This window comes from Gobio gobio (assembly GCF_949357685.1).
Source record: "Gobio gobio genome assembly, chromosome: 10".
Classification (NCBI taxonomy): domain Eukaryota; kingdom Metazoa; phylum Chordata; class Actinopteri; order Cypriniformes; family Gobionidae; genus Gobio; species Gobio gobio.
Genome location: NC_137116.1, coordinates 36,691,140 through 36,713,959, shown reverse-complemented (window position 1 = coordinate 36,713,959; position 22,820 = coordinate 36,691,140). Strand labels below are relative to the sequence as shown.

Genomic DNA, 22,820 nt, shown 5'->3' with positions numbered 1-22,820 from the left:
AAATTATAATGGCAGATTTTACTGTGATTAAAAATACCATAAATTAAAACAAATGGTGAACAGTTACAGCAACAAAATAAACACTTTTCACTACTACACACATACATAACTTAAACTAAAACCTTGATGATGGGTGAAAAAGGTTTATGCTTTGTGAACTATCAAAATAAAGGTTTTTCCTAAGAACAAGAGGAATGTCTTGTAACTGAGCTGAAATTTAAAGAGTAGGCTCCCCTCAGACTTTTGAAGTGTACACTTGTTCTCTTTCGGTGCAATGGGGAAATTTAATACTGTAAGTGGTGCTTAAAGTGACAATTTACAACCAGAGGCCCATAATTAGGTATTAAATCACTCACTTATAGACACTTCCATCAAACACTGTAAATAACCCTTAAGATAAATACTACTTTCTGGGTGATGACTAGGCAATCCATTCATATTCATTCTTTCAGTTGTTCTCAATTCTGGAGTACCCCAGCACTGCACATTTTGGATATCTTCCTTAGAGATTCTAAGTACATATGTAGCCCTAAAACGTGGAAGGTTTTTGAGTCACAGTGGGTTTTTATAATGGACAATTTAATATATAGTCTGAAGTTATTAGTTAACATTACTTTTGTGTTTTCTATTACGCCATATTAAAAGGATGTGTTGTGCTTGACAAATCCAACAACAAAGCTGGTCCAAATATAGCAATTTTTAAGCAACTTACATTTTACATTAAAACACAGTGACTTCCAAATTCCTGTTTAAAGTTGCGATAAAATGACAGTAGTTACAGATCTTTTATTCTATATTGTGACGTAAATCTGAGTAAAACGTATTATTGAAGTAGAAAAAATGTACAACACCAAATTTGGTAAAATGCAATAAAATCCATAATCTGTGATTTGTTAATTCTCTTTTAAAGGGGTACTTCAGCGCTGTCAACCCTCCCGTTTTTTCCGGGTTTCTCACGTATTTTATCTCTTTTCCCGCTGTCTTCCCGTTTTAGTATTTTCCCGTAAAATATCCCGTATTTTTACGTTCTGATTGTGTTAACTCAGAACACGCAACTATCTGGTTTAGTGCCAGAAGACGCGAATAAGAAGTCGCGCGCACTGTGAGAAAATGTGTCTGTGCACTCATCCGAGAGCGCGCACACGTCTCTCAGCGCGCAAATATTGAGTTCTCTTTCAAGTCTTGCTCTTGAACGGACAAACTCACGCAAAAAGTATGTCAACATGTCCATATTGATGAGTATTCTAGCAGACATAGTCTGTATATGGCTTAAGTAAGCTTTATACAGTCCAGAAAAGACAACGCATATCCGAGGTCTTAAAGGGGCAGTAGCCTTTACTGCTGTCTGTTTAATGTCAAACAAAAGACAAGGGCATCACTCACTGCTCTTGATTGAATAGCTTTTGTAAGTTTAATAGGATTAATCTTTAATTTATACAGTCAAATATGCAATGCTATTTTACATTTGATCAATTTCTGTACCTGAAAACTAATGTTAGACGTACCTGAAAAGTATAGTTTATTTTATTAGTATCTTTGCTCGATAGTATTTATTTGTGCTGCTGCTTGTATTTAAATGATTTGTTCTTATTATTTTCTTTTTTTTTATTTGACAGTAGTCTTTTTTTCCCTGAACATAGCAAATACTGAACCACACCGAAACGGTGAACCTTCGAAGAAGAAGAAGACAGTTGCAGCGGCGGGCGGGAGGAAGAGGGAAAAAGTAGCAGGAAGTGAACTTCAAGGAGAGTAGAGTAGATGAGTGTGATGTGCAATGATGGATCAGGACGCTGACGGCCAAAATCAAAATATTTTGTGTAGTTATAAACTCTTTAGACTCTTTTTTTTAAGTTTGTGGGTAAGAATCGTGTAAAAAAAATCCCTTATTTTGTGGATGGATTCCGGGAAATCTCCCTTATTTTCAATGTTCAATGTTGACAGCTATGCTGGGAAGATGAATGTGTATTTAAACTGGGTCATTTATATAGTAGAAATTTGAAATTATCTTTGAATTTGGTGCCTTCCAGACTGAGAAAAGACAGAAAATTTATTTTTGTCTCATGTGGATGAAAGACAACAACTCCCAGAATGCACTTGCTTCACTGCCCTATGAGGCCACTCCCAAAGCCACGGCCACTGGTTATCACTTGCCAACCATAACACTGCCACCACCGTCATTTTGATATTTATAGTAATAAAATAATTTTGTTCAGTTAGAAACCAGACACTACAATTAAAAACTGAACATGTCTTTTCAATAAAGTGTGAGTGAACCGAACGAAAGTCACAGCACAGACGCAGCAGGAGTCAGATTTCATTCATCACGAGAGCGAAGAGCTGAGCCGAGCTGAGGTAAGCGCGGCGGTCATTCACGCCGCGTGTCCAGTCTGGCGCGTTATCAGCTCATGCCTATGGAAGCTAAACTTTCATAGGAATTCATTGAAAAGTTGAAACACTCACTTTTCTCTGCAGCGCTCCGTTATGAATGCCCAAGCCAATTCTGTGAGTGAGATCTCACCCCTATGGGTGGGTTGAAAACATGCGTAACTAGCTCCTTCTACTGGCTGTAGTCTATAGCCTCTGTCCAAATTTTTTTCCCCCAGAAATAAAATGCATAATTCTCTCGTCTCAGGGGGACATGAGGGGGAAAGTACGATAAATCGAATATACTACCGGGTTTCTACTGATACAAAGCTTAATGCTAAATCGCTGAAGTAACCCTTTAACTGACACAATACAAGTTTTCACTGACCAACTTAAGTGTATTTTGTAAATATAAATACATTTAGAATTTGATGGCTGCAACACACTCCAAATAAAGTTGGAAGGCATGTTAACCACTGTGCCACATCACCTTTCCTATTAATTACAAGTTTTAAATGTTGGGGCATTGAGGACACTAATTGTTGAAGTTGGAATATTTGCCCAATCTCACCTGATACAAGACAGCTGCTTGACAGTCTGTGGTCATCGTTGTCTGATTCTTTTCTTTTCATGATGGGTCATACATTTTCCATAAGAGACAGATCTGGACTGCAAGCAGGCAGTCAAGCACATCCACTCTACAGATGTTCAACAGAGGTTTCCTGCCTTGCCACACATGTACTGAGGTTTCTCTGGATTCCCTGAATCTTTTCACAATGTTATGTATGGTAGGCTACAAGGTGAAAGACCTAAATTCTTCACAATCTTGCATTGAGAAATGTGATTTTTGAATTGTTTGACAATCCTCTCATGATATTTGGCACAAAGTGATGAGCCATGACCCAATTTGTTCGCAAAGACTGAGATGCTCCTATTACACTCAATCATGATACCTACTACCAATTCACCTATTTATTGTGGACTGTTTCAAAAGTTTAACTTGAATATTCTATAAGCTTTTCGCTTTTATTTTGCCTCTGCTCTGTCCCAACTTTTTTGGAGTGTGTGGCAGCCATCAAAATCAAAATGCGTTTATATTTACACAATACACTTAAGTTGGTCAGTGAAAACTTTGAAAATCATTTCTTTGTATTTTTGTCAGTTAAATAAAGGTTAAAGAAAATGAACAAATCACACAATTTGTATTGCATTTTACTAAATGTCCCAACTTTTCAGGATTTGGGGGTTGTAGACCAAAAGCAATATGTGAAATGAACTAAGTACTATGTCTGAATTAAAAAAAAAACAGTGAAAGGTATCTGTATAACTACTTTATTCATTGTCCAACCAAGATTCTGAAGTGCACATCTGATGGACATTTTACTATCCCATGAGGCCACAGAAAAGGAGTTATACATGCCAGTGAAGCAACGCGACTGATGCCTTAAAGGGTTAGTTCACCCAAAAATGAAAATTCTGTCATTAATTACTCACCCTCACGTCGTTCGAGACCCGTAAGACCTCCGTTCATATTCGGAACACAAATGAAGATATTTTTGTTGAAAGCTGATGGCTGAGAAAGGCTTCAGATAGGCCTCCATTGGCATTCAGTACACTTATACTCCCAAGACGGATAAAAGGCACTCAAAACATCGTTACAAAGTCCATCTCACCACAGTGACTCTACAATAATCTTACGATGCGACGACAATAGTTTTTGTGCGCAAAAAAAATCAAAATAACACCTTTTTCCAACTTGTTACTGCCTTCCGTGTGTGCCTCCACGACGCATGCGCGAGAATATGACGCAGATCCGGCGTTCGGACAGATGACCCAGAAGTGATTTGTTTACAATCAGAGGAAGACGCGCGTATCTCAGCTGTTGGATTCTACATTGATCGTGCTTTAGGTCTCGGTGTACTGCTCAAAATGGGGTTAGAGTGAGCATTTCATGGAATCCTGAGCCCCGGCGCTACGTCATATTCTCGCGCATGCGTCGTGGAGGCACACGCGGAAGGCAATAACAAGCTGGATAAAGGTGTTATTTTGATTTTTTTTTGCGCACAAAAACTATTGTCGTCGCATCGTAAGATTATTGTAGAGTCACTGTGGTGAGATGGACTTTGTAATGACATTTTAAGTGCCTTTTATCCGTCTTGGGAGTATAAGTGTACTGAATGCCAATGGAGGCCTAACTGAAGCCTTTCTCAGCCATCAGCTTTCAACAAAAATATCTTCATTTGTGTTCCGAATATGAACGGAGGTCTTACGGGTCTCGAACGACGTGAGGGTGAGTAATTAATGACAGAATTTTCATTTTTGGGTGAACTAACCCTTTAAGTCACATGACAATGACGACATGGCAGATGTACAATGTCCAGATTTCATTCATACTACACTACACACATTCATAATACATTCTCTAGAACAGTGGTTCCCAACCACGTTCCTGGAGGCCCACCAACAGTGCACATTTTGAATGTCTCCTTTGTCTGACACACCCACATCAGGTTTTGGAGTCACTACTAATGAGCTGATGACCTGAATCAGGTGTGTTTGATTGAGGAGACATGCAAAATGTGCACTGTTGGTGGGCCTCCAGGAACGTGGTTGGGAACCACTGCTCTAGAACATACTTTTTAGCGGTTGTTCCAAGTTTGTTCCCCATCAAATGTAGAATACACAGACGGTATGAAATATAAGATGCACCATTGGTTCTATGCAACGGTTGTTGATTGGATGGAAGGTCGCAGGCAACTGTAAGAAAGGGGTGGGGTTTAAGTAGACTAACGATACAGATCCACTTTTGCGGCACGACTGAAGCGTGGTGTTGTGACGCTTCCCTTCATGTGTATGTTGATGGGCGTTCCTCAAGTTTAGCGCTATGGGCGTGCGTTTGAGCCAGCGGGGAATGAAAAACAAAGGACCGGCGAGAGACTTCCCTCCATCTCCATGTGCTCTACTTCTATTGGATAGTCGCGTCACGTTCAATGGATTCATTTGCATAAAGTTGAGCTTTTTTGATGCACGTCATTTGTTCTGCAAATGTCTTGTTTGTTATGCAAATGAATCCAATGAACGCGACGCAACTATCCAATAGAAGTAGAGCATATGGAGACGGAGGGAAGTCTCTCGCCGTTCCTTTGTTTTTCATTCCACGCTGGCTCAAACGCACGCCCATGGCGGTAAAATTGAGGAACGCTCATCAACATACACATGAGAGGAAGCATCACAACACCACGCTTCAGTCGTGCTGCAAAAGTGGATCTCTATCGTGAGGGGCCGCTCACACGCAACGCGATTTTGCATTCCACTTAGTGCTGGGCAGTATACCGGTTCATACCGAATACCGGTATTTATTTTTGTTATGATATGAATTTTGATGATACCGCAATACCGATTTATGTTGCTTAAACAACGTTCGGAACGTGGCGCAGCGCGTCATTGTTTGAGAGGGGACCCATTTCACTGTTGCACTGTACTAGTGAGAGCAGTCAGAGCACAGATCTTTTTACAGCCTATGGCTGAGTTAGAAATCGCCCCCTATAACCTCATTCACTATTCCCTACGTTATCACTTTATTTGAAGGAGTGAATGAAAACGAGTGCATGAAGTCGGACAACCGTTGTGTGTACATCGGCTGTACACTCGTTATTGCGGTGTGATGTGGGATAGAATGAGTGCACTCAATAACGTCCACTATTGTTTCGGACACCACTACAAAGCGCTGTCCCCTCCAAATAAGGCCCTATTTGAGGTTATAGGGGGCGATTTCAGATTCAGCCCTTGATTATAGCGGAGAATTCAAACTACACGCAGCGCGCGAGAGAGCAGTATCTGCGCGGAGCGCCGTGATGAGATTAACAACGTTCTCCACATGGATCATATAGCACATATATAGATCGGAGCGAGCATGTAGAAGTTTTTAATGGACATATTTCATATACTCTAGTGCTCTGAACAAGAGCAACACATTTCATCACGTCTTCTTCAAATGAAATGTGCACTGATTAGGCTACACTGATACAACCATACATCTGATCACGACCGCGATGACACTATGGATTATTCTGCTATACAAAAGACAATGAATGATGTAAGTTAATAAATAAATTGACAATTCTAAGAAGAATGCCCACATGAAAAAATACTATAGTAATGTATATTATAGTAAAATTACTCTAGTAAATACTATAGTGTTTTTGAACCGTACTATAGTAAATATACTACAGTAAATTAACAAAGTGTAGTAAATACTATAATATACTACAATTTACTGTAGTATCTTTACTATAGTATGGTTCAAAAACACTATAGTATTTACTAGAGTAATTTTACTGTAATTTTACTATAATATACTATAGTATTTTTTCATGTGGGTGGGCAAAAAAAGTAACTGCTTTATTCTTTCTGTGTTAAACTGATGTGTGTCATTTGTTCAGAGAGTGCTCTTAAATGTATTGCAAATATCCGCGTTTATCCCTCGTTTTGTCATTTTGGTGTTATATAGGGTTAGATTTTTAAAATGCTTAAGGTGCCCTCAACTCTGTTTTTTTTCTCTCTCCGTGGTCATATTTTAATATTCATGTGCCTGTAATGAGCGTGTTGCAGGTCTGTGTTTTAAATCGGTTGTCTCTCCATAGCATAATTTTGTGGGGCTTTGCAAACCTGTATTAACTCTAGTGTGGATTTTTTTGTACAATATTCACTCATCATGACAGTAAAAACTGGACACAGTGTAGCTTTAAAGATTATGAAGGCAAGCGAGTTTAAAACAAATAATGATGTGCACAGATAATTTATAATAAATACTGCAATGTATATTAAAAAAATGTCAATTTTGATTTCATGGTGACTTTAAACCTACACTGTGTAACTTTTTTAGTTTATTCTTAGCTAAAACACTTAGTTCTTTCAAAAATATATGTGCTCATTAATGTATATTTACTTCTTTCAAGTAATAAAGTACTCGTAAGTTTATAATATGCCATTGAAAATACATACGGGTGAGGGGTTCAAATGCGGGTCGCCATGTTGCCCCTCCATCTTGAAAGTACATTAGCCAAAGAGGGACATACCCGTAAATTCAAGCTTCGCCTTTCGCGTTTTAACACTCGATGGCACCGTGTCGAATGTGGACGAGGTCGAACTGGAAGCCATGTTAGTCTTGGACTAAATCGGCCACCGTAGGAGTTAAAACGAAATCGGAATTGAGAGGAACAGAAACTAAAATTCACTGGATGGTCATATACCTTTTCACCACTAGATGGGCGAAAATATCACACAGTGTAGCTTTAACGCGATTAATAACACTTAGTAGACATAAGAGAATTCCCAAAACCCGAATGTGTGGCTTAGTAAAAGGAAAACATCCAAACTGTGCAGAGCTAGAGGACTTCAGGACCAGAAATGATAACTATTTTACAGTGTGACTTCCATACAGGTGTAAAGCGCGTGAGATTCGACGGGGAAGGCTGAATCGAAACCGCTTTGATGCACTTGCTATCTCAGCTACTGAAGTGAGATTCCTTGTTTTCTTTTCCGATTTTCTCACAGAGAAATATGCAACTGACAATAAACTGCAAAAGCTGGTTTGTACGGCAGCAACAAAAGCTAAAAGTCATTTTATAGATACCGAGAGTTGTTTCACGAACCTGTTCCTCCCTGTGACAGTTCTACAACGCTTGAAAAGCCGCTGAACCGCCGTCTCATGTGAAATACGTCATCATGCAGCGTCAGGAAGCTGAGCAGGATCTCATAAGGATCTGTCTGCATAATAGTAATATAGACCTAGATACTGCTATCTAAGGTCAAAATATTATTTCACAACATAATCTTACTCCACAACAGGTTATAGGCTAAGCATGTAGCTTTTATTAAGAAGTTTCATTGACAAAAATATTTATTCATTTGTGCTTTTAGACAGAAATAAACCAAGTTAAAATTGTAATGACCAATGCATTTAAAAAACAACAACATACAGTTCTCATAGTTTTCAGAGTAATGTGTAACAAAGAATGAAGCACTGAAAACAGCCACAAACAGAGCTTATGACTCATTGTTTACTGGTATATTTTATCAATGAACCGAAATAATGAATTTGACACAATTTTCAGTTATTTATTTAACATTTGGAAATATAAAAGGAAAAAGTAAACATTTAATGTTCTCATTCTCTGCACTTTTACCTGATGCTTTTCTTCTGTCTCTGTAAACCTGATTTACTCTTATTCTGTTCTGATATGGTCACATTTTAATAATGGAATAGGAGCTAAATATTCTCTTTAAATAAAATATAACTATATATACAAAACTGTATCTCAAATCTTACAATATACATAAAATAAAACAAAGGAACAGAGTAATCATGATTTAAGCTATATTAGCTAGCCTATATGTAAACGTACAAATGAAGAGGTGATCTGTTTTATTTCATTATCACATCTTAACTGTCCTTTATTTTTTATTTTTTTTTACATATTTGACACTCAGTGGCTTTTAAATATTGTTCAGGTTTTCTTTCTCGAAGCAGTTATTTTAAGGTTGTAGGTTTCTTCCTAACATGTAACATTTCAGTGAGTATTGTATTAGCTAAAATACAATGCTGTAACATTTTAAGGAAGATTAAAACCATTACCAGAAAACACGTTTATAAAAGTGACTAGCTATGGGGTTTTTTGTTCCAAAAAACAACAATAAGACAAATATGCAAGTTCTAGGTCCCTTAATATCAATTCCATTTATACAGTATACAGAATACAACAATCTATGATATTTTCAGGGGGTTTTAACTGTGCATTAAACTCTGCTCGAGTCATCTAATTATCAGTTGACGAAGCTCTTGTTTCCTGGCACACTGCAACATCCTTCCCTTGATATCCTCTAGAGATGCTCTCTTGACATCATGAATTTTCATCTTCTGTCCGACGGAGGCTGTGCCGTTTGAAGGAATCTCTGTTGTTACAAACACAAGAGGAAACCGCTTAAGCAGCGACTGCAACGTTAGAAAGAAATAGCTCCACAAAAAGTTTCCCTGTACAATTTGAGTGCTCACAATGGCCATGTTCACACAGTTAATGTTTGGCATGGAGCGATTATCAAACTGTAAAGAACATAAAGAGCTCGATATCATAAGGATTTACCTATACAGAAAATAGGAACAAAACCACTGACAGTTTATAATGCAAGAATAATCCACAACAAAATATTACTGCACAACAAGTAATAAGAATATAAACATATATAATATAAATATATAAAAACATATTATACATATACACATATGCATATATACATACACAAGCGATCAGGCATAACATTATAACCACTGACAGGTGAAGTGAATAACACTAATCATCTCATCACGGCACCGGTTTGTGTGTGGGATATATTAGGCAGCAAGTGAACATTTTGTCCTAAAAAGTTGATGTGTTAGAAGCAGGAAAAATGGGCCAAAGGGCCAAATTGTGATGGCTAGACGAATGGGTCAGAGCGTCTTCAAAACTGCATCTCTAGTGGGGTGTTCCCGGTCTGCAGTGGTCAGTATCTATCAAAAGTGGTCCAAGGAAGGAACAGTGGTGAACCGGTGACAGGGTCATGGGCGGCCAAGGCTCATTGATGCACGTGGGGAGTGAAGGTTGGCCCGTGTGGTCCGATCAAACAGACAAGCTACTGTAGCTCAAATTGCTCAAGAAGTTAATGCTGGTTCTTATAGAAAGGTGTCAGAATACACAGTGCATCGCAGTTTGTTGCGTATGGGGCTGACCAGTCAGGGTTCCCATGCTGACCCCTGTCCACCGCGGAAAGCACCAACAGTGGGCTTGTGAGCATCAGAACTACACGATGGAGCAATAGAAGAAGGTTGTCTGGTCTGATGAATCATGTTTTCTTTTACATCACATGGATAGTAGGGTGCGTGTGCATCGCTTACCTGGGGAACACATGCCACCAGAATGCACTATGGGAGGAAGGCAAGCCGGCGGAGGCAGTGTGATGTTTTGGGCAATGTTCTGCTGGGAATCCTTGGATCCTGCCATCCATGTGGATGTTACTTTGACACGTGCCACCTACCTAAGCATTGTTACAGACCATGTACACCCTTTCATAAAAACAGTATTCCCAGGTGGCTGTGGCCTCTTTCAGCAGGATAATCCGACCTGCCACAAAGCAAAAATGGTTCAGGAATGGTTTGAGGAGCACGAGTTTGAGGTGTTGACTTGGCCTCCATATTCCCCAGGTCTCAATCCAATCGAGCATCTGTGGGATGTGCTGAACAAACAAGTCCGATCCATGGAAGCCCCACCTCGCAACTTACAGGACTAAAAGGATCTTGGTACCAGATACCACAGCACACCTTCAGGGGTCTAGTGAAGTCCATGCCTTGATGGGTCAGGGCTGTTTTGGCAGCAAAAGGGGGACCACCACAATATTAGGAATTCATAATGTTATGCCTGATTGGTGTATATTAAAACGAAAAAAGTTAATATATATATGAAACCCCAAACTTTTATAGACTAAACGCAACTGATAAACTATTTGTTGTAGCAGTAAACCCTGCATATGTAGGGAACCTTAAAACTTGAAAAACTTCAAACAGGACTGATAACTTTATTCTACTGCTGTGTAAACATAGCCATTGAGACTCACTCCAAAAAGCCATACTTAAAAGGATACATCCCCCAAAAATGAAAAATAAATAAATAAATTCTCCTTTATTTACTCACTTTTTTTTTTACCTTTATTTGCAAAAAATTGGTTAACACTTTAGTTTGGGGACCAATTCTCTCTATTAACTAGTCACTTATTAGCATGCATTACTGAAATATTGGCTGTTTATTAGTACTTAAAAAGCACATATTAATGCCTTATTCTGCATGAACTTATTCTACATCCCTTAATCCTACCCAGTACCTAAACTTTAACAACTATCTTGCTAACTATTAATATGCAATAAATTAAGAGTTTAAGGAGAATATTAGGAGTTTATTGTTCCCCAAACTAAAGTGACACCAAAATTTATTTGAAATAAATTTTTGTATATACCTTTTCCAGTCTCCAAAATAACACTACAACGTAAAATCTTCCTTTTTTGGGTGAGCTATTCCTTTAGCACCAATTATGGAAATACTACAGAACACGAGAGAAAATTTCCATCCTTCACTGATTGCTGAGTCAAAGATCAAGTATACCACTAGCGGGTGTACCTATTCTCGATGCGAGGTTTGATGATGGGCTTGTAGAGCTCAGGAATCTTTCTCTCCAGCATTGGCCTCAGGTTCTCTCGCAGTTTGTTGTAGTTTTTCTTCATCTCCTGCTGGTACTCCTTCTGATCAGGAGTGATGAGTTGCTTGTTCTTCTCAACAGCCTCTCCACACCTGCAGATATGCAATCACAACAGCATTAGCAACACAACAAGTGCAGCAGAGCACCAGACGATGAATAATTGGTGCAATTATCTGCATTTAGACAGAAATAGACAAATGAGTTTGATAAGGAGACTCAACAATTAGTTTGATTCCCCAAAAACGACAAAAAGTCACAAAGGTAACGCTGAGGAACATGAAAATGTGCTCTTTTTTATAATTGATTTTAAATAGCTCTATACCTATCAAAACATGTCTTAAACAGTCTAGTTAAAGAATTAAAAGGCTATAATGTCTTGGCATAAATAACAGTAACTTGGCTAGAGAAGGATTGTGCTAGCTTGGATGGATTATGGAGAAAAATAAACATATTTTAAATTACAGTAAATATTTGTCTGCACGCTGGCAGCAATCAATGCCCAGAATCCAGCATGAACTATTTTGTCTGTAAAAAGCAATATGTAATATTTCCATACAAACTGTATACATCCTGGAAAAAATCACTGTATTCAAAATCTTAATTCGTTTCGAGTCTTGGTTTAAACATTATGATGCAAAACAAATGCAGCTGGGTGACATTAAGACGGATTTTCTCCGCTTGCAGAAAAGCCCCTCGAGTGTCTTTATGTCCACGTTTTTCAGCGAACTTTCAAATAAAGAAATTTAAACAAACCAATCACTATAAAAGAAAGACACTTCCATATTTGCTTTGATCCTTCGATGGAAAACTTGCTTCATTCGATCATATGTCACTGTAAAAATTACGTCCATATCTCTTTTCCACTGGAAACGGCCACTCACCGCAGTATGAACTCTTTGAAACACAAACGCAGTTTGTTGTGATGACGGAAGAGCTTGGGGTCTGCTGGGATTTCATTCAAGAAGACCTGGGCCACCTCCAATGGACCCTGCAGAGACACACAGAGTGAGAAAAGGGAAGAAAAGCCCCCCTCTCTCTCTCCCACAGCACTAACGGAGAAAATGAATGCTTCATCCATTGGAGGCCACAAGGTAAAGTCAACACATAAGGGAAAGATCATGAATAAGTCTTTGTGTGAGTGATGTCACCGTGGAGCCAGGAGCAGAGGCATTGCCGCACTCTTTGTATGTTGTTTCTCCAAAGGGCATTTATCATGTAACCGCAGCCATATGCACAGGATTTAGATGTGTTTTAAACTTGATTAGTGTTGTAAACTGTCACTCTGGAGCTTCAGACATCACTATAAATACAGAGACGCCGGGAGCATCAGTATGAATCCCTGCAACCCTAAAATTTACATTACTCTTCTATACTGTACTTATATTACCTAAAGTATTCAAAAACCACATCTGCAGTAGAACAGGCATGGAAGGAGACCGGGTGGCTGGAAAAGTGACTGTGCCAGTGTTTATGTCAAGGGATCAAGGTTTGGTTGGTTAGCATGGGTTCGTTAGCCTCTGCTGGTAGATGCAGCAACTACATCATCTGAACCCCAAAAAGCATCTTTCCCCATTGACGATTATTTAAAAATCAGCAAAATATTATTTTGTATATTTTATCTGATATATTATTTTGTCAAACAAATATATAGGCCAAGTACAAACTGCAAATACGTTTGTATGTCAAATCACCTTTTAGGGCTTAATCGTGTTCTGTACACACAGAGTTAAGAATTTGCGGGAGTGATAACCACATTCTACAACCCAATTAAAGGGTAAGTTCACCTAAAAATGCTCACCCTCAAGCCATCCTAGTTGTATACGACTTTCTTCTTTCAGCCGAACACATTCAGAGTTATACAAAAAAAAAAGCTTCCAAGCTTTATAATGGGAGAGAATGGCACCTTGGATTTTGAAGCCTAAAAAGTGCATCTATCCATAATAAAAGTAATTCAGGCGGCTCCAGGGTGTTAATAAAGGCCTTCTGAAGCGATGTGATGCATTTTTGTAAGAAAAATATCCATATTAATAACTTAAAGCTGCAGTCTGTAACTTTTTGCACTCTAGGGGTTAATAAACAGAACTGCATGCGTCTTGCGGAAGAACCATGCAGCCGGAGCTACTTCTCTCTGTTTATGTCTATGGCGAATCACGCAGGGACTGTACTTCTCCGGAGCGGTTCCTACCAGTCTGGTCTGAAATATATACCTTTATATGTATATACCTTTTCCAGTCTCCAAAATAACACTATAACATAAAATCTTCCTTTTTTGGGTGAGCTATTCCACCAATTATGGAAATACTACAGATTGGGACTGAAATAGTCCCAATATAAACACTTATTATAAGTGTACCATAATGATTCAGGGTAAGACAAAAACACAGTTTGGAAAATCGATTCATGTTGTACATTCTCATTATATAATTTTAATAAATCTTGAACACAAAAAAAGTTACGGACAGCAGCTTTAAATCACTGGCTCCCAGTAATTTCCATCTAGTAACTGCGGAAGAGTGACCTATGACTTGACGTATTGACGAACGTGAAAGAATTTTGAAAAGAAATGTCAGGATTTCAATATAAGAGAAGGGGAGCTTGAGTTTGCTGCCCAGCCCAATTTGTTTGAACGGTGAGAGGTGTCTACTCTCTGTAGCGTCTACTGTTCTGCCGGAAATCGACTCGCGTATGCCCGTTACTGGAAGCGAGTGATCAAAGCCCGCACCTGCTCACTATAATAACTTCGTAAACTTGATCTTTTTATAATCTAAGCTTAAACAACAAGTCCCAAAATGCTTATAATAAGTGGAAATGGCAACACACACTCTGTGAAGCAGCCTTTCAAAGCATAAGCAGAACATGGGGTCTCCGTCGACTGTGCTTCAGTTAAAATTTCTGAATACAAGTCTTTTGTTGCAGTAATATTTCTTTAGTCAGAATAGTGGATACCAAACAAGATGCCAGAATACTGCTATGGCTGCCATTTCGGGAGTGAGTCGTGCTCCATACACACATGGAAAGTTAATGTAGGGGACTCACTCCCACATTTAAATAAGGTCTTCACTCTTGAAACTTTACAGTGTACGTGGCCATATATACATTAATGCTAAAAAGTTTTACGATTTTTCTTTATGTGTTTGAAAAGTCTTTTGGCTCCTTAAGGTGCCATTTATTTAATCAAAAATACAGTAAAAACAGTAATTAAAATAATAATAAAATAACTGTTGTATTTGAATACATTTTAAAAACGTGATTTATGGTGAAGTTGAATTTTTAGCAGCCATTACTCTAGAAATCCTGGTGCTCAAGAAACATTTCTTATTATTTTCATTGCTTAAAACGTTTTTAATATGATTTTTGGATGAATAGAAAGTTCAAAAGAACAGCAATTATTTGAAATAAAAATCCTTTGTAACAATATATATTACTGTCACTTTTTCATCTTTGCTATTTTATTAATTATTTTATATTCATATTATTTTGTATTTATATTAGATATCCTATTGTGTCATTAATAGATGTTTTACTGGAGCGTCCGTTCTATACACAGCTCAGAATAGTTACTAGTGAAGGGTGCATGAGTACATTAAAGTTTCAGACCTGATTGACAGTGGCTGTGACGGATCCCTGCAGAACCATCTGAAGCATCACAGCATCTGGCTTCTCTCGGTGCGTGGCTTCAGCCAGCTCTCGCGTCTTCTTTTGCATGTCCTCAATGGCCACCTCGATGGGCGTGAGGTCAAACTGACAACATTAAGAAAGAGTTGGGGATTGATTGAGCAAGTAGTCTTTTAGATGCTTTTGTCAAACTACTACTGCAGATGAAGCAGACTGGGGGGAGGGGGTTGTCATTACCTCCTCTTTCTGAATGACGTTGATCCGTGTTTTGATGTAAGGGAAGGCATGCATGGTGGTTAGGATGGTTTTCCTCTTGTATTGCTCATTGAGTTCCCCTCGCGGCCGCCCACTCTTTGTGAACGGCGTAGTGTACATGAAGCGACGAAGGTTGAAGTTCTTCTCAAAGTTGGTGAGGCGGTCTTTCATCTCATAGTCATCAAAGAAAGGCTCCACATAGGTAATTTGTATGTATGCCTGATGTGAAATATGAAAATCAACACACTACGGAAATCTCAATGGCACTTAAAGGAAACATAAATCATTGAGGGTAACATTAGTTGAATGAGGCAATTGAGATTTGACTGTAGAGGCAGTCAACGGCCTTTCAAGCTAATGAGGGTGCCACACAAGTCATACAGAAGAAAACTTTTGATTGTAATCGTGTTTACACTGGCACAAAATTTGATGAGAAGTACCTTGTTGGGATTCAGTTTGTTTCTGTCAACTGGTGTGGAATCTTTAATCATTTCCAAAGCTTCATCTCCAAAACACTCACTGTAGAAGTTCTGGAAAATTACAAGACAAAGAAATAAGTACTGAGTTGCTCCTGATCAAAAGAAATGTGTAAGTTACATATAATATTAGAGCAAATTCAGTCAGACCAAATATCAGAGCACTGCAGTACTGCCTAAAAGTATCAAAACCTTAAGAAAAACTTTTTTCTTTATCACAAATGCAGTTCAGAACTTCAGAGGGTTCCAGAGGAATTTCACCTCGAGCCGATGGGATATCTCCGGTAAATGGGTGATTCCTGGCTCTTTGTAGATAAATTCTTGCTCATCCAGGTCTCCAAATTTAGAGCCATAAAATCCTACGCGGAAGTAGGTTCCAAACATCCTCTTGTGACCCTGAAACAGCAAAAATAAACATTTAGATAAAAGACAGTAGTTGATGCGCGCACACACATGATTTTAGGTTCAAATTTATATGAAAGTCACCATTTTAAGTATGTTTTTCCACTACTTTTAATGACTTTTTGTCTTCAGAATGAAAAAATGATTTTTTTGAAGATGTAAATAAAACATTATTGGAGAGAAGTCTTTATTTGAAATTTAAAGTACACATTCTATATAATGTCTCAATGTGTGCTCAAAAAACTAATGTATAATAAGAGCTAAATGCTGTTTAAAATGCCCTTTTTAGGTCAAGTATAGCATGTCACAACACAGCAACTTCCCTATTTCTATCCAACAGCCCACATACATATAGATCATGATCACACAAGACAGCTTCTTCCTGCCTGGCAGAGTCATGTAGGAGGACATGTCATTTGTATGCTTTACCTTTTGAATGATGTTCTCAAAAGCCCTTTGGAGCTTGTCATGTGTGGAAGCGAGCTTCCGGAAATCTCTGTGGGCCTCCAGTATAGGCACGATTACCTTGTACACCTCATTAACTGCCTCGTACAACGAGCCCTGTAAGTGAACAATGGTAAGCAGTAATGAACAGTAATATATTATATATTTTGACGATTTAATACACACACACGCACACACACACACACACACACTTAAATTAAATCTATTAATATAGTTTATGTATTTGCAAAAATCATATGAGGCTCAAGAATTTAGAAGACAAATAAATGGCCTTTTTAATTATGGTTACAACATTTTTAGAAAAATTCACATATAAACACCCCCCCCCCCCCCTCCATCATTGAATGGTTGAACCTTTTTTTAATAGTTGTGTTTGAGTCCCTTATTTTTGTCCTCAGTGTGAAAAGATTGATCTCAAAATCATACAGTGACTGCTGGAAAGGGTTCAAATATGCAAAAGATGCTGGAAAACTGAGGAATTTTCGGGACCTGGAGGATTTTTCTGAAGAACGTATGGCAGATAAACTGCTCAGGACAAACAAGGAACTCATGAACAACCATCACAAAACAAAACAAAAAACACAGTGGATAATCCAAGTAATGAAACACAGTATTAAGAATCAAGGGTCCATAAACCTTTGGAGGGTAATTTTTATAAATTCAGCCATTTTTTAATGTATTGTGGACTATATGTAACAAAAAAATTTTTAAAATCACAACATATATAAAGTTAGATTTTTGTAAAAATACTACTACTACTACTAATAATAATACATATTTATTATTATGTAAAACTACTACTACTACTAATAATAATAATAAATATTTATTATTATTTAAAACTATTTAAAAATAATTACCAATGCAAGTCATTTTTAAATATATACTGTATACAGTAGTTGTACCATAGTACAGAAAAAGATGGAGTAGCATAATAGAAAATGGGCTGCTAATTTGGATTATGTTGTTGGCGCCTTGCTCCACGGATAACTCACATTGCTGAATAGCTCGGCAGCCTGTTCCAGAAGCCCAACTAGGCCATTTTCTGTGAAGTAGCGTCCCGAGCAAACCCCATCCTCGTCTGGAGACAATATGTCGTCTGAGACTGCAGACTCCTCCAGCACATTAGGAGAGATGTTCTGGTGGGGAGAGACAATTATTTACCACAGTCGGACATGGATCTCATTTAGACCGAGCCGTGTGTGAGGGTTCGAATAGCAGCCGAGACATAATTCACGCCTACTGTTGTTTTTCGGAAAGGGAGCCGATTCAAGCGTTTCCTACTCACGATAATAACTCACTTGAAAGGTGACGCTGCCCACAGGCAAGTATTTGTGATCCTCCAGCATGCTGAGATATTCAGCCACCAGGGCCGCGGCATGGATCAGACACATGGCTGACTCTGTAAAACATTTCCTGCCGTTGTGCTTCTCTGCCATGTTTTGGAGCCAGGTTAGACGCAGGTCTGGTGAGGTCTGGTAACCCTTTGCGATCCTGGAGCCAAAGCAAACAGTAGGTTTATTTAAAAAAGTAGGTTAATCCTCCGAGGAAATAAATACAAATTTCATAATATCAAAGAAATGTGTAGACTGGCATATTCGCTCAAGTTATAACACATGTGAGGCACACTGAAGGGCTCAAATGTGCCACTCGGTTACCATAGCAAGTCCAAAAACAGTAGACAAACAGTAGAAACCACAGCAAAATGGGAAGCAGAGAAAAAAAACCCCACAGGCCTGGGATCTCTAAGGCAGATGCAGACTTGGTTTTAGCTGCAGAAGAAAATATACCTATACATGAGGTCCATGAGCATCTCAGGATCTTTCTGGAACTCCTTCATCTTGACTGTATCTGAGAGGATACTATTTAGGTTCCTCAGGAGTTCATCCACCTGTGGAGACCGAAACCAATAAAGTAATTAATTACATTAATCTTTAGTATACTGATAGATTGGGCTGGATGTCTAAAGGTCTAAACTTTAGGCCAAAGTTTTACCTGTGAGGGCAGCTGTGTAGATTGCATTTCCATGTCCTCTTCCGCATATGCTAGGATAGTTCTGAAAGAGCGGCGTAGGTACTCCTCATGGATGTCTGAAGACTTGCCGACCAACGACGCCAAAGACATTGTCACCTGCATTTTGACTCTGGAGAAATTCTGCAAGGGCAAGAAGCAAGGGGTCAAGGTTTGGCAAATTAGCTTAACACAGCTTTTTAGAATAACTACTCTGGAGAACTCAATCCAGGCTCAAACTTTTTCTGCGAAAGTAGCAAAAGCATGCAGGTCACATACTTGAGTGCATGAGTGCAACAGCGCCTGCTCACCTTTTCAGCAGGCTTGGTTCTGAAAGTATTTTTCCCCAATCACTTTTCCCATAGGAATTTTTAAAAAAACTTGTTAAAGAGTTATAAGCCATGAACCAAAACAACAAGCAACTAGGTGAGTCACATGAACTTTATATTTGAAGCAAAAAGGCATTTGAAAATCTGACAAAAATTACAAGACTGTGTACAGTCATTAATAAGGGAATGAACTACAATCACAATATCAGCATTGCAAATGACAATCAAATTAAAAAACGATAGAGATGTATAGATTGATTAAAATATCAATATATGAACAATATACTTTGTTTATTGCAAAATATGCATATATAGAAATATTTAAGTAGTTTGAGAGCATAGGGAGTATAGGGACTCGATAGGCGGACCCAAAAAAGCGAATTTGGCATTTCGTTTTTCTGATTGGTGGGCATTAGTAGAATCCTCAGTGATGTAGCTTTCACCAGATATTCGGCTGTTAAAAACATGTTAAACTGGGACTGTACATTTATGTTTAATATTGTACATGGTCCCTTCCAAACAAATTTAAATAAATAATGCGTGCTGATGGCTTCAACAAAAGCATATACCAATTTTTTACTTTCAGAACCTGACAGTTGCACTCTATTGAGATGGATGAGAATGCCAACAGATGGCTTTCTGCGTGGCAAAAATATTGATTTCCTAAAGAATTCATTTACCCCCCCCCAAAATGTAATTCTTTAAAATTTTCGTTGTTATTAACTGGCAATCCCTGCCATAACTTCCAAATCTAATTTGCATTCATGTATATTCAATAATGTCAGGTTATAATATGGCTCTCAAATTATATTATGGTCTTTTATTATTTCAGAAAATGTGGTACACAGTGTATGGAACAATTTTACAATATTTGTGTGTACTTTTTTGCCTTTTTTTGGAGCTCGACAGCACCCTTCCTTTTTCACTTTCATTATATGCAAAAAAGCAGCATGAACATTCTGTCAAACAACACCTTTTGTTTTCCACAGAAGTCTTAGAGGTTTGGACAGACATGAATGTAAGAATTTTTGGGTGAACTATCCCTTTCATTTCAAGTCTTGTTCCAAAGTATGAATGTCCAAAGCATCATGACAACAGAGGTCTGATTACTGCCTGAGGTTTCCTATTTAGAAAACAGCCCTTCCCCCAGCAGTTCCTGTCAACCAGAGCCGTGTCATTCATCTGGGTTGGCCCTGCTGAGGTTATTGAAGGTTACATTGTCAGATACAGGTGTTAGGCTGTGAAAGGAAACGCCACACTGCCAGGCGCGGTCGGCCATTGCTGTCATAGTCTCAGATCATTGATTCCTAGGGAGGCTTGAGCCAGGGGCTGAAAATGCTCCATCCATCTTGCTTAGCATCAGGAAACTGCAAAATGATCCCCCATTAACCCCTGTATAATTGCCAATGGATCATTTCAATGGCACCATTATGTTAAATTGAGCGTATGTGTGAGGCATCTCTGGACGTCGCCAATATCGCATCTAGGTCAGTTTTGCCGTGAAAAACGACTCAACATCGGCACTGCTGAGAAGATTAATTCTGAATTTGCGCTGAAACCTGACTTCACTGTTTTCACCATTTAATCTAATGTGAGAAAAGGCCTTAGGAAACATAAAAACACAAAGCAGAGAGGGAGGAAAGACAGCCTGTCGCTAAAAGGAATCAACATGACTTATTCAAGGTTACACTAACGACAGGAGCGACTGCTCGAGCCTTTTACAAACCAAACAAGCAAACAAACAGACGAACAGGGAGAGGAATCCATCCTTTCCCCATTAAAGATGAATGAGATGGCAAACAACATGGCCATCTGGAAGGGGAGGGTTGAGGGGGGGTGAGAAATTGAGTAAACAGAGGAAACACTCCAGCCATCAGCCTCGTGCATACAGAGAGACGGCCGACCAGCAGCGGCAGGCTCGTGTTATCAGCCGTCAGACAGACATAGAGAAGAATATCATTACAGAGAGCATTGTCACCGTTACGTCTGCATCATTTTAACGGAGAAAAGACAAGGTGGAAGTGATTTCATTTCAATAGACCTTGCTGAAAAATCCAGCATAAACCGGCATGAATGTTTGTCCAGAGAGGTTTGTGCTAATTAGAGCGGTTATAGTGCTGGTCTAAGCTGGTGGACCTCATCAAAACTGAGCTGGTATAGCTGGTCCACCAGCATTCCGCTTTGCATGCTGGGGACCAGCAACACACGCTGGTCCCAGTATACAGAACAAAACATACCTATTCAGGAGACCAGAAATGCTGGATTTTTCAGCAGGGGAGGTATCGAGTGGTCTGTTATAGCATCTTACACTAGCAGAGCTGTAGCTGTATCTCATAATCAGGTACAGTGTAGCACAAGCCTGACTCCTGTTGCCGTCCACACAGCTGCTGCAGTAATGAAGGACCTTCTGACACAGGTCTGCACACTGCTCGGCCTCCTCCTCAAACAACAGGTCACCAAACTGAAAAATATTACAGTGTCAGTGATATATTCAATATAACATACATTACATGATTACAGGAGGGGGAGACAGGGGTTGGATGGTACAATTTTTGTACAGTTCTTTGGTGGATTTCTCTAGTGGAACAAACATTAATTTTAAGTACAACTGAAAGCTTAGTTTCTTGGATAATAGACATTCAATAATCATGTTGTTAATTCATCACTAAATTTATGCAATTGTGCCAGCCAATTCTAGGTCATTAGAAAACAGAAAAAATGTGTCTGTTAAAATTATTTTTACAATTAATAGGATTCTTTACTCTATCGTTCAAAAGTTTGTCTTATGCTCACCAATTAATCAAAAACACAGTAAAAACAGGATAACACTTTATTTTAAAGTGCCCTTGTTACACAGGTTACATGTAGTTCGTATAGTGAAACATATAGATTATGTATAAATACTTGCAACTAGCCATAAACCAAACCTAATCTTAACCCTAACACTATAGTAAGTACATGTAGTTATTAATAATTCTTAAATGTATTGTAACTGACACCTTAAAGTGAATTAACATTTTAAAATACTAATATAGATTTAAAAAAAAAATATTTATACAATTCTTACTGACCCTAAACTTTTGAACAGTCATGTATGATTTAGGTTTTTATATAATCACTTAAACAGTCAGTAGGAAGACTTTAGTTTTTGCTTAATCTTATTTTGTCTTCTTTTTATTTTTATTGTTATTATTATTATATACTGTAGTATAATCATATAATTGTTATTGTATATCAAATTATTTTTATATTATTCTATATCATCCACAAGACTAGGTGGTCCCAAATTAAATATTTTAAGAATCAGCTATTGAAAAATATGGACTGGATCTTACTTATAAGGATCGGTTGACTGCTAAACTGAATATTGCGGAAGGCGCATGTCTCCCCTCTAAATCTATCCGCTTGTAAAGTCGTGACGTAAGGAACGCCCTTTCTGGGTCCAAGCCTCAACTCGTTTCACTTGAGAATGCCATCGACGGCCGTTTATGAGCGCTACATTATTCATATTAAACATTTATTCATATTAAACATCAAACATTTTAAAAAGTTACAAATTTTAAATACTTACAGTCTACACAAAAGTCTCTGTGCTCACAGCGTCACAGATATTAATATTTTA

At 38.4% G+C, this 22,820-nt stretch overlaps 2 protein-coding genes across 4 annotated transcripts in view; both read right to left on the bottom strand.

The window, feature by feature from the left end:
- aopep (aminopeptidase O (putative)) overlaps nucleotides 1-8,095 on the bottom strand; it is a 104,295-nt gene extending 96,200 nt beyond the window's left edge. Inside the window, exon 1 of one of the 2 annotated variants that reach the window (XM_079827336.1) lies at nucleotides 8,019-8,095. The gene's annotated coding sequence lies outside the window, so the exon portion shown is untranslated. The remainder of the gene's footprint in view (nucleotides 1-8,018) is intronic. The other variant, XM_079827335.1, reaches the window with a different exon arrangement.
- Nucleotides 8,096-8,216: 121 nt separating this feature from the next.
- The window catches only part of dock8 (dedicator of cytokinesis 8), a 59,273-nt gene continuing 44,669 nt past the window's right edge, over nucleotides 8,217-22,820 (bottom strand). For both annotated transcript variants that reach the window (XM_079827332.1, XM_079827333.1), the window contains exons 36-48: nucleotides 21,507-21,659; nucleotides 18,855-19,013; nucleotides 18,650-18,750; nucleotides 18,161-18,353; nucleotides 17,855-17,998; nucleotides 16,824-16,955; nucleotides 16,254-16,388; nucleotides 15,957-16,046; nucleotides 15,499-15,735; nucleotides 15,244-15,387; nucleotides 12,528-12,634; nucleotides 11,568-11,738; nucleotides 8,217-9,318 (exon numbers count right to left, since the gene is read on the bottom strand). In XM_079827332.1, the coding sequence (XP_079683458.1) occupies nucleotides 9,267-9,318; nucleotides 11,568-11,738; nucleotides 12,528-12,634; nucleotides 15,244-15,387; nucleotides 15,499-15,735; nucleotides 15,957-16,046; nucleotides 16,254-16,388; nucleotides 16,824-16,955; nucleotides 17,855-17,998; nucleotides 18,161-18,353; nucleotides 18,650-18,750; nucleotides 18,855-19,013; nucleotides 21,507-21,659 (1,818 nt within the window). In that variant the 3' untranslated portion in view covers nucleotides 8,217-9,266. The remainder of the gene's footprint in view (nucleotides 9,319-11,567; nucleotides 11,739-12,527; nucleotides 12,635-15,243; nucleotides 15,388-15,498; nucleotides 15,736-15,956; nucleotides 16,047-16,253; nucleotides 16,389-16,823; nucleotides 16,956-17,854; nucleotides 17,999-18,160; nucleotides 18,354-18,649; nucleotides 18,751-18,854; nucleotides 19,014-21,506; nucleotides 21,660-22,820) is intronic.